Raw genomic sequence first — 12,028 nt, 5'->3', positions numbered from 1 at the left:
ACATGTATATATGCACACATACAGACACGTATACATGTACATATAAACAAACACACACATACAGACATGTACACACATGTAAACACACAAAGTACACACACACAAGTACACAAATACAGACACATGTACACACACAGTTTTCCTTAGACCAAGAGAAAAATTATGACAGGGTAATGAGATTGACAGCCTTAGCTCTGTTCCTGTGTGCTTTGTGAAGGAGGGAGTTCCCTTTCCTCCAATCAGCTCTCAGAGCTCTCCTAACTAAAATCTGCAGAGTGTAACATAAGCTCTCTGCCCCCTTTTTTGTTAATGCTCAGACAAGGTTATAAATTCAGCATTTTGAATAGCTGTAGTGAAGAGAAGACTGCAGATACACAGGTACAACTTATGTAGGAGGAATTATTTAATCTCTGTGTATTACCTGAGGATAGTCCCTCTACTGGGTATATGTAAAGTTTTACATCAACTTTAACCACTTTACCACCGGAAGGTTTTGCTGTCTTACGTTGGTGTTATTTTTGGTGTTTTTTTTTTAACGAGTAATGGCCGCGATCTGCGATTATTTTTGCGGGACTGCGACATTGCGGCGGACAGATCGGACCCTTGACTGACATTTTTGACACTTTTGGGGGTACCAGTGACATTACTACAGTAATCAGTGCTATAAATATGCACTGTTACTGTAAAAATGACATTGGCAGGGAAGGGGTTAATTTTATTGGAGAGGGAGGGGTTAATGTATGCCTGGTGCTTACTGACATGTGTGGGGGGAGGGGACTGAGTGGTGACACAGGGACAGATCGCATGTTCAGCTATGCTGAACCCTGCAATCTGTCACTGTCTGTCACTTAGGAGATCCGCCCGCTTTGTTTACACAAGCGGGCGGATCTCCAGACTCAATTCCCCGACGATCGGGGAAGAGCGGCAGTGATCACCGCCGCTCCTCCCCTGGCCCGACTCCCGCTGTGACGGAAAACACACACAAGGGGAGGAGTACAGCGACGTAGGTCTACGTCGCTGGACGGGAACGAGCCACATTGCCACAGTAGCAGCAATGTGAGCGGGGCTAAAGTGGTTAAGTGTATTTCTACCTAAAAAAATTGCACTTAATAAAAGGCTATGCAAATATTGTGTGACATAAGAAAAATGACAACAGCAACCATTTTATTCTCTAGGGCCTCTGCTTTCTGAAAATATATCAGGTTTGGGGGTTCTAAGTCATTGTCTAGCAAAAAATGCAGACTTTATCATGTACGTGAAAAATTTGAAAATTGTCCTGGGCAATAAATAATTGCATGAATATCATGTGACATTAAAAATTGGAACTACTACCCTTTTTTCTGCTTTCAAAAAACACATAATGTTTAAAGGGTTTTAACTAAACTTCAGGCCTAAAATGATTATATAACATGTGTGTAAAAAAAAAACAAAAAAAAAAAAGCAGTTTTGGTGGCAAAAGGGTTAAACTCATTGTACAGTAGTATTTGTATTTTTGTTATGTAGGATGAAAACCTGATTTATGTTAAAGTTGAAGTTAAAGATGAAGAAGATGAGGACCTGTATGTGAAAGACGATGGTCCGTGTAAGGTGGAGGAGATCCCTCCAGACATCAGCACAGGTGAGTAATAAACACTAATTCCAGAGAAGAGTCCCAGATTCTCCTTGTTCAGTCACTACAACAATCTCTTCTTCTCCCCCCTCCTCTGTCAGTAGACAGTAATGGGGGGACAGTATGTGCCCAGGGGGGAGTCAGGAGCCATCAACCTCTATTAGACCCAAGCTCTCCTCCTCACATCATATCATTGTGTGTTACCAGCCAAGAGACGTGACCAGTCCCCCCCCCCCCCACACACACTCTCTGGGGTCTCTCATACATCTCAGTAAAGGGGGGATCAGCAGAGCTGGGGGTTACTACTGAGCAGGGGGATCAGCAGAGCTGGGGGTTACCACACGCACTCTCTGGGGTCTCTCATACATCTCAGTACAGGGGGCTTCACTCTCATCTTTATTCACAGACTCCCGAGCCACTCAGAGAGATGTCAAAGCAGAGGAAGAAGGACCTGTGAGGATTAAAGAGGAGAAAAATCCAGAGGTCAGCACAGGTGAGACATAAACACTAAGCTAACATTCTAATTCTTCCCCACTCGATCCAAAACTGGAAATAAATTGGAGCTGCAGTTTCTCGACATTATAAAAATGAATTTGTCCTGGAAATGTTATGGTCAGAATGTGGGCCAAGAGTTCAATGTATATCACATGATGAAAAAACATCCCACAAATGGACATTGTTTCAAAAATATAATAACTGGCAAATTGAGATGTTTTTTCACCCCGTTCATGTTTTGTTTCCTCCAGATGGACAACACAACAGAAAGAACCCGGAGAAGCATCTCGTCAGGCCTGCAAATGATGAAATGGAAGAGGACACCAGCTCTTCAAAAGAAAACTCTATTTACCCAAATCTCCATCCAGTTCTTTACAGTACAAACCTATCTTCAGATGCCTCAACACATAGAGGGTCTTTTTCTGACCACTCACCCAACGCCACCCATCATTGTTATAAAATGGATAAAACAAACCCGTCTTCGGCATGTGGAAAATGCTTTGCCCAGAATGCAGACCTCACCTTACACCAGATAACTCATGAAGGGGAGAAGTCACATATATGTTCCAAATGTGGAAAATGTTTTTCCCAGAAACAGCAATTGTTAAGACACCATAGAACCCACTCAGCCGAGAGACCTTTTTCGTGTTCGGAATGCGGAAAATGTTTTAGCTGGAGGACCAGGCTTATTGAACACCAAAGAACTCACACAGGAGAGAAACCGTATTCATGTCTGGAATGCGGGAAGTTTTTTTCCCAGAAGTCCAATCTTTTAACACACAAAAAAGTTCACAAGGGGGAGAAGCCGTATTCCTGTCCTGAATGCGGGAGATGTTTTAGACAGAGAGCCAATCTCATTTTACATCAAGGAACTCACACGGGTTTAAAACCATATTCATGTTCCGACTGTGAAAGAACATTCTCATCAAAATATTTGCTGATTGTTCACCAAAGGGCTCATACAGGGGAAAAGCCATATTCATGTTCCGAATGTGGGAAGTGTTTTTCTGAAAGGTCACACCTTGCTGTCCACCAGACCACTCACAAAGGGTTTAAGCCATTTTCTTGTCCCCAGTGCAATGAATGTTTTTCCCGTAAATCGTCTCTTACAAGACATGAAAAAGTTCACAAAGGGGAAAAGCCGTATTCATGTTCAGAATGCGGTAAATGTTTTACTGAAAAAGCGAATCTAACTGCCCATCAAATAATTCACACCGGTGACCGCCCATATTCCTGTTTTGAGTGCAGGAAAGGTTTTACTAGTAAATCTAATCTGGCTGCTCATAGTCGACTCCACACAGGAGTGAAGCCATATTCATGTTCAGAATGTGGGAAATGTTTTTCCCAAAGAGCCCATCTCATGTCACATCAGAAAAATCACACGGGAGAGAAGCCTTATTCATGTTCAGACTGCGGGAAGTCCTTTGCCGAAAGGTCATACCTTGTTACGCACCAGATCACTCACACGGAGGAGAAACCGTTTTCTTGTTCTGAATGTGGCGAATGTTTTTCTCGCAAGTCGTCTCTTTTAAGACACAAAAAGGTTCATACGGGACAAATGCCATTTTCGTGTTCTGAATGTGGAAAATGTTTTCTTCAGAAGTCGTCTCTCCTTGCCCATGAAAAAGTTCACACGGGGGAAAAGTTGTATTCATGTTCAGAATGCGGGAAATGTTTTTTCAGGAAATCTTGCCTCATCAAGCATAAAAAAGTTCACACGGGGGAAAAACTTTATTCATGTTCTGAATGCGGTAAATGTTTTTCTGAGAAATCATATCTTGCTAGACATCAGACAACTCACACAGGAGAGAAGCTGTTTTCTTGTTCTGAATGTGGTGAATGCTTTTCTTGGAAATCCTCCCTCATTATACATAAAAGAGTTCATACAGGTGAAAAGCCGTATTTATGTTCGGAATGCGGGAAATCTTTTTCTCGGAAATCTTCTCTCATCACCCATGAAAGAGTTCACACGGGGGAGAAGCCGTATTCTTGTTCAGAATGTGGGAAATGCTTTACAGACAGGGCAAATCTTGCCACACATCAAATAATTCACAAAGGAAATCTCCCGTACTCCTGTTCTGAGTGCGGGAAAGGTTTTGCCAAGAAATCAAATCTGGCTGCTCATAATCGAATCCATACCGGAGTCAAACCGTATTCATGTTCAGAATGTGGGAAGCGGTTTTCACAGAAATCCTCTCTTGGAACACATCTAACATCTCACAGGTGACAACAGGTACTTTGTCGGGATATGGTGGCTAAATTGAGGTATACACGTGTGGCTTCTTTAGACATAACAGTCTGGATATCACACCATTTCCTCAAACTCAGTCCATTTAGAACCAAGCTCATAATATTTCTTCCTCTATACGCCTCTTCCCCTGACTTCGCTGTCAAAATCGATGGAACAACTATCAACCTGTCCCTGCACGCCACGGCGCTGGGTGTTATCCTGGATTTTAAACTCTCCCTTTGACCCCCACATCCAATCACTGTCCAAAGCTTGTCTACTCAACCCATGTAACATCTCCAAATTACGACCCTTCCTAAGCAGTGACCTAACCACAAAGCTTCTAAGGTCCCTTTCACACAGATGTTCCAATAAGAACCTCCATTCTTCTCTATGGAACAGCGGATGTAAACAGAAATTTGTGTCCGTTTACATCGGCCTACATCCAATCCAATCCGCCAAAAACAGACTGATGGGAATCTGTTCCCCTTCCGTCTAGCAGATTGGATAGGATGGCAGTGGCGTATAAACAGACAGGCAGTCCGTGTACATCCAGACACCCATAGAGGAGAGTGATCTGTATCCGCTCTGCATGAGCAGAATGAACACATACCGGTTATCCACCTGGTCAGCAGAGACATCCCCTGCTGAGCAAGCAGATCGCAGTCAGCCCCCTGTGAAAGGGGCCTAATTCACTCCCTGGTCATCTGCCACCTCGACTACTGCAACTCCCTACTCATTGGCTTACTTCTACATAGGCTTTCTTCCCTTCAGTCCATCATGCAGGGCCGTCTTTAACACAGGGCAAAAGGGGCAGCTGCCCGGGCCTAGCCATTGCTGTGGGGCCCAAAGCAGCTGCCCCTTGAGCCCACACTGCCCCACAAAAAGAGGATAAGTGCATTTGGTAAGGCCCAAGAAAATATTTGCCCAGGGTCCAATCAATACTAAAGACGGCCCTGCCATCATGAATGCTGCTGCCAGAATTATCCACCTAACCAACTGGTTAGTGTATGATACTCCTCTCCGCCAATCCCTCCACTGGCTTCCACTCAGCCAACAAATTAAACTCAATATACTAACAACTTACAAAGCAATCCACAACTTTACCCCCAGCTACATCACTAACTTAGTCTCAAAATACCAACCAAATTGTTTTATTTGTTCCACCCAAGACCTCCTGCTCTCTAGCTCCCTTGTCACCTCCTCCCATGCCTCCAGGACTTCTCCCGAGCCTCTCCCATCTAATGGAACTCCCTACCCCAATCTGTCTGACTATTCCCTACTCTGTCCACTTTTAAGTATTCCCTGAAAACCCTTATCTTCAGGGAAGCCTATCCTGACCCTACCTAATAACTGTACTTTTATTTTCTCCATCAGCTCATTCCCCACAGTTATTACCTTTTGTATCACTTGACCCTCCCTCTTAGAATGTAAGCTCTAACGAGCAGGGCCCTCTGATTCCTCTTGTATTGAATTATATTGTAACTATGTTGTAAAGTGTTACACAAACTTTTGGCGCTATATCAATCCTGTATAATAATATAACAATTAGGTCCTGCAAGATGATTCTGATTTTAAAGTTCTCAGTGCCACCAAGTCCACTTTTCGTACCGTCTACATGCTAGGAGTAGATAAAACATGGCATGTAGTTTATGGAAGCTTAAAGACCTGCTTCAGAGAACTTGCACATCTGCTATGCAGCATATTAGATTCAAGTTTTGACTTTTTCATGTGAACCTATATAACTGATGTGATATGTTCTGTGTTTTGTGACCTATAGGAAGATCCTGATCTTGATATAAACAAACATTTTTACTAACCTGTCTTTTCATCAGCCCACTTCCTTTTATTCTTCTCCAATTTCCAGCCAGCGCAAGCCTTTCTTAATCTTGGGTTATGTCCACTCTGACGTAGGGCATGTGCTCTTTGGTGTATGGGTTGGAGGCAGCTTGACTCATAAATGACCAGGCTCAGCCCTATTTACTATGTTAACAAACTGTGCTGTTGTGCATGAATGTAAAGGTTTATTTCTTTCAAAAAAAGTTCAATTATTATACATTATACAAATAAATTGTACACGTTACACCAATTCATATCAGAAGAAAGGAAAACGTGACAGTGTATTGTGAAACAAAGTTATCTGCTATGGGGCGGTCATCTCTAACATATTTAGATTTAGCATCTTCAGTTTTTGCTCATCCTCAAAAATAAAATGTAGTCATGTTTTTTTATTTGGGGTACAGCACCAAATACATTAGTTTCTTGTAATGGTGTGTATGCCATGTCCTGCAGGCTGCTGCTTCTTATATAAAACCTTCTCTTTTTACAGCTACCGAATCTTGCCCTGAATGCAGGGCCGGCGCTAGGGCGCAACTCAGCAGGGGGCGCCAGCATCCTGCCTGCTGCACCCAGAATCAGTATGGACCGGCGGGTGTGGGCGGCGCTCCTCATGCTGTGCCTGTGCCGCCTGAGCGCTCATGTTGTTTTTTAGGGCTCCAACGTCTCTGAAATCTTCATAGGAAAGCATTGAGGTCTAATGCACGTGCACAGCCATTGCATTAGGTTTCCCCTGCCGACGACAACAACCGGCGGGGGAGACCTAATGCACATGCGTGACAAAGGAGAGCAGGAGAGCCTGACCCAGCACCGACTCCGCCGAGGTAAGTCACTGAAGGGGTTTTAACCCCTTCAGCAACTTGGGATGGGGGTGGGAGCACTGGGAGGGGGAGAGCGGCACTTAAGTTTAAATTAAAACTGGCACACACCCCATGTTACATGGTCTGACTGTAACTTACACTGGCATGCATTTCACATGTAATACATGGAATATGTATTTAGTTATTAACATCCTATTTGCTACCTAAATTTTCCTGTTGGGTGGAAAATACTCCCTGTATATTACTGATGATATATTTTCATCAAAATTCCTTTCCCTTCTTGATGTCTCACTTTCAAGTTTCAGATTTAAAGTGGAATTTCATCTGTTAAAAATATGGGTGTTTATAAGGAGCAAAGTCCAACAAGGTGTGTGCATCTCGTGGACTTATCTCTTTTTATTTACTATTTACATTTTTACTGGGCACCACAAGTACATCTATCACTATATTCCTACACAGCAGCTGCTCTGCCCACTCCTCCCCTCCACTGCCCATTCACAGAATACTTTGTAGGGGTGGGACATATGTGATGTCATGATATGGGCAGATCCTATGGGTTTGTGATGTCACATCGTGGGCCGAGCATATGGGGGCGGCGGCATTTTTTATTTTGCCTAGGGCAGCAAAAATCCTTGCACCGGCTCTGCCTGAATGGCTATCTGTGTCCATTCACACTGATCCGACTTGGACCGCGACTTGTCAGCCTGACAAGTCGCGGTCCGTCACGCTCCCATTGTGTGGTACAGGAGCCGTTCTAATAGGAGCGACGCAAGACGATCCGACTTAGAAAAAGGGTCCTGTACTACTTCGGGGCGACCTGGAGCGACTTGCATAGACATTCATTCTATGAAGTCTGTGCAAGTCGTGCAGAAGTCGCGCTGCACGCGACTTCACAGGTCGCCCCGAAGTCGGATCCGACATAGTGTGAACGGAGACTTAGTGTGAAGAGCTGTGCCTTGTACCACTATTTTTCCACAATGCAACTCCTTCTATAGTGACCTTTTTTGCAGACTGGAAGAAATCTGTCAAGCTGTTCACGTCTCTTAACCACTTAAGCCCCGGAGGATTTGGCTGCTCAAAGACCAGGCCCTATTTTGCGATTCGGCACTGCGTGACTTTAACGGACAATTGCGCGGTCGTGCAATGCTGTACCCAAACTAATTTGACGTCCTTTTTTCCCACAAACAGAGCTTTCTTTTGGTGGTATTTGATCACCTGTGCGATTTTTACTTTTTGTGCTATAAACAAAAAACTATTTTATAAAAATAACAATATTTTTCACAATTTTTTTATATGAAATTCCCCAAAAAAAAAAAATGTAAAAATCAAAATTTTTTAGCATTTTAGGCCAATTTGTTTTCTGCTACATATTTTTGGTAAAAAAAAAATCGCAATAAGCGTATTTTGATTGGTTTGCGCAAAAGTTATTGCGTTTACTAACTACGGGAAAGATTTTTGTAATTTTTATTGTTTTTTTTTTTAACGAGTAATGGTGGCGATCTGCTATTTTTTTTTGCTGGACTCCGACATTGCGGCTGACAGATCGGACCCTTGACTGACATTTTTGACACTTTTGGGAGTACCAGTGACATTACTGCAGTAATCAGTGATATAAATATGCACTGTTACTGTAAAAATGACACTGGCAGGGAAGGGGTTAACTTTATTGGTGATCAGTGGGTTAAATGTATCCCTAGGGGCGTGATTCTAACTGTGGGGGGGGCGTGGCTTGTGATGTAACCACAGAGACATACGATCCTACATAGCAGGATCGTATGATTTCTGCACTTACACCAGGGAGAATGACTGGCGGCTGTGTTTAAATCAGCCGCCTGCCTTTCTCCCTCTCCTGCGGGAGATCGCGAGTGACCGGCGGACATCGGAGCCGCCGGTCACTCGCGCGGGGATCACTGCGAACGAGCGGGGGCGGGAGAGCACCTCTGGTGGCGCGCGCGCTTGCCCCCTACAGGCTCCTGGGTGAGCGACGTAGCCCTATGTCAATTTGCCCAGGAGCGGCTGACCGCCACAGTAAATAGTCGTGCGGCGGTTGGCAAGTGGTTAAATAGATAGCTGTGCTGTACTCATTTGACTTTGGTAAAGCAGTAGTAAACTCGCCCAAAATAACTCAACACACAGCCATTAGTGTCGGTTCATACTATGGCGATCTGACTTCGGGGGCGACCTGTGAAGTCGCGTGCACCGCGACTTCGGCCCGACTTGCACGGACTTCACATAATGGAAGTCAATGCAAGTCGCTCCAAAGTAGTACAGGAACTATTTTCTAAGTCGGAGCGACTTGAGTCGCTCCTATTAGAATGGTTCCTGTAGCACAGAATGGACCGCGACTTGTCAGGCTGACCAGTCGCCTGACAAGTCGCGGTAGTGTGAACCGGGACTAAATGTCTAAACTGCTGGCAACAAAAGTGAGTACACCCCTAAGTGAAAATGTCCAAATTGGACCCAATTAGCCATTTTTCCTCCCCACTGTCATGTGACTCGTTAGTGTTACAAGGTCTCAGGTGTGAATGGGGAGCAGATGTGTTAAATTTGATGTTATCGCTCTCACTCTCTCATACTGGTCACTGGAAGTTCAACATGGAACCTCATGGCAAAGAACTCTCTGAGGATCTGAAAAAAAGAATTGTTGCTCTACATAAAGATGGCCTAGGCTATAAGAAGATTGCCAAGATCCTGAAACTTAGCGGCTTAACAGGACAGGTTCCATTAAGAACAGGCCTCACCATGGTTGACCAAAGAAGTTGGGTGCACATACTCAGCGTCATATCCAGAGGTTGTCTTTGGGAAATAGATGTATGAGTGCTGCCAGCATTGCTGCAGAGGTTGAAGGGGTGGGGGGTCACCCTGTCAGTGCTCAGACCATACGCCGCACACTGCATCCAATTGGCCTGGATGGCTGTCGTCCCAGAAGGAAGCCTCTTCTAACGATGATGCACAAGAAAACCCGCAAACAGTTTGCTGAAGAAAAGCAGACTAAGGACATGGATTACTGGAACCATCTCCTGTGGTCTGATGAAACCAAGATAAACTTATTTAGTTCAGATGGTGTCAAGCGTGTTTGGCGGCTACAAGGTAAGGAGTACAAAGACAAGTGTGTCCAAACACCTACAAACAACACATCACGTTATCATGGGACAAGTTGATCCAATTCTTGAATAGACCAGTTTCCCCAACCACAAAGACCAGGTTGTTCCTGGCCTGATGGCTCTAAATTTGGCTCTGGGGTTGGGGAAATCCTTCCTTCCAGTCTCATGGAGGATCCTCATGATGGAAGCCAGTCTGTTGGGCTGGGGAGGAGTCATAGACACCACAGTGATGAAGAGGATTTTAATTTGACTGGAGGGTCATCTGATTAAGATTAGGTTGGACAACACCAAAAGAGTGGCATATATAAATCAGCGAGGAACCAGAAGTCCCCCCATTGCAAGAGAGGTACAAAAGTATCATGTCCTGAGCAAAACATCACATTCTGACTATACCTGGATTTACATTTAAGGTGTGCACAATTGTCATGCAGACTACCTCAGCCGACAGTGCCCGGACCCAGGGGGATAGTCCCTTTACCTGGCGAGTATATCAGGACCTGTGCCACAGGTAGGGGTACAGATGTGGACCTCCTGGCCTCCTGGTTCAGAAACAAACTGAACAGTTTTGTCTCCATGTACAGGATCCTTTGGCAGAAGCCAGAGGCGTAACTTGAACCTTCAGGGCCCCGGTGCAAGAAACCATGAAGGGCCCCACGGACCCCTGGCTGGGGCCCTTCCCTTCAAGCCTGGGGCTCTTCCCACTGATCCTGGGGCCCTTTACTCTCGTTGTGGGGCCCTTTATTACGGTCCCGCAGCGGGACCCTTTCACAAGTTCTGCAGTGGGCCCCCTTCCTTCCATCTTGGGGCCTCCCCACGGTGGTGGAATGCCAGGGCCCAGTCACAAGTGTGACCTGGAAGTTCAACCACTGGTGTCAGTAATTTTTCTTTTTTTGGTATTTTAATTGTATTATTTTTTATAATTTTATTTTATTTTTTTACAATGTCACTGACTATGACTCTGTCCATTCAGAAAGGGAAGGAGCTGGTAAAATACATATTTACCGACCCCTTCCTGGTTCTCTGTTATGACAAATCCCCTGCAGCAGCCAGCAGGAGAGGAGAGGGAGCACAGTAGGGGGGCAGCACAGTGGGGGATGGGGGGGACCCAGGGGAGCACATAGGGGCCCAGAGACCGCAGAACACAAGTGAACTGGATAGGAGGGGCGGCGGGGGCAGCATACAGAGGAACCAATCTCCTCCATTTTCCTCCTGCAGCTACAGGAGGAAAAAGTAGGACAGTGATTTCTCTACATGCTGCCCCCGCCGCCCCTCCTATCAAGGTGTACAGGGGAGCCACACAGGCCCCCTGGAGCAAGGGGCCCGGTTGCAATTGCAACCCCTGCAACCCCTGTAGTTACGCCCCTGGCAGAAGCAGTGAATGCTCTAGTGGCTTTGAGGGATCAGTGCTGCCTGATCTATGCCTTTCCTCTCCTGAAATTCCTTCCTCATCTGCTCCACAGTATCAAAATAAAATGCATTCCAGTTTTCCTTCAATCTCTAGGTTGGCCCTCTGACCTGCTCAGCCTCCAGGCAGATGTCCCGGGGGCTCTTCTAGATCATCTAAATCTTTCATCTCAGGGACTAGTATACCATCCTGCTTCATGGTCACGGTCTCTGAATTGGTGATCTCCATGATGCTAAATAATGTGCATTTCTGGATTTAAAAAAAAAACTGTCAATGCAGGTAAGGGGTGTCTCTAGATAAAAACAAACTGTGCAGCTCTGACCAAAATGGAAAAATGCCCATGCGATAAGTGTGGGTATTTAGGTACCTCATGAAATGACCGAAAAATTCCTTCTCTAAAACACATCCAATAAAAAACTGTAAAAAAATCTAAATTTCAAAAACCAATTTAGGCTAATATTTATTCTACTACATATTTTGGTAAAACAAAATCCCAATAAGCGTATACTGATTGGCTTGCGCAAAAGTTAT

At 44.9% G+C, this 12,028-nt stretch overlaps 3 protein-coding genes across 3 annotated transcripts in view; 2 read left to right on the top strand and 1 right to left on the bottom strand.

The window, feature by feature from the left end:
* LOC309564368 (uncharacterized protein) overlaps nucleotides 1-12,028 on the bottom strand; it is a 770,106-nt gene that overhangs the window by 401,080 nt on the left and 356,998 nt on the right. The window lies entirely within an intron of this gene.
* LOC309562829 (uncharacterized protein) overlaps nucleotides 1-12,028 on the top strand; it is a 51,925-nt gene that overhangs the window by 5,397 nt on the left and 34,500 nt on the right. Inside the window, exon 2 of the mRNA XM_082267143.1 lies at nucleotides 1,504-1,618. The gene's annotated coding sequence lies outside the window, so the exon portion shown is untranslated. The remainder of the gene's footprint in view (nucleotides 1-1,503; nucleotides 1,619-12,028) is intronic.
* Nucleotides 2,020-4,331, top strand: LOC309563385 (uncharacterized protein; the record flags this gene model as incomplete). The annotated part of the gene is made up of 2 exons (XM_082267779.1): nucleotides 2,020-2,102; nucleotides 2,356-4,331. Exon 2 carries the CDS (start codon nucleotides 2,415-2,417, stop codon nucleotides 4,329-4,331), a length of 1,917 nt encoding a protein of 638 aa, XP_082123905.1. The 5' UTR covers nucleotides 2,020-2,102; nucleotides 2,356-2,414.

Source organism: Pelophylax lessonae (assembly GCF_965119305.1).
Source record: "Pelophylax lessonae genome assembly, chromosome: 9".
In the NCBI taxonomy this organism is placed as follows: domain Eukaryota; kingdom Metazoa; phylum Chordata; class Amphibia; order Anura; family Ranidae; genus Pelophylax; species Pelophylax lessonae.
Note: the sequence above shows the minus strand (reverse complement) of the source record. Positions and strands in the feature narration are given on the sequence as shown.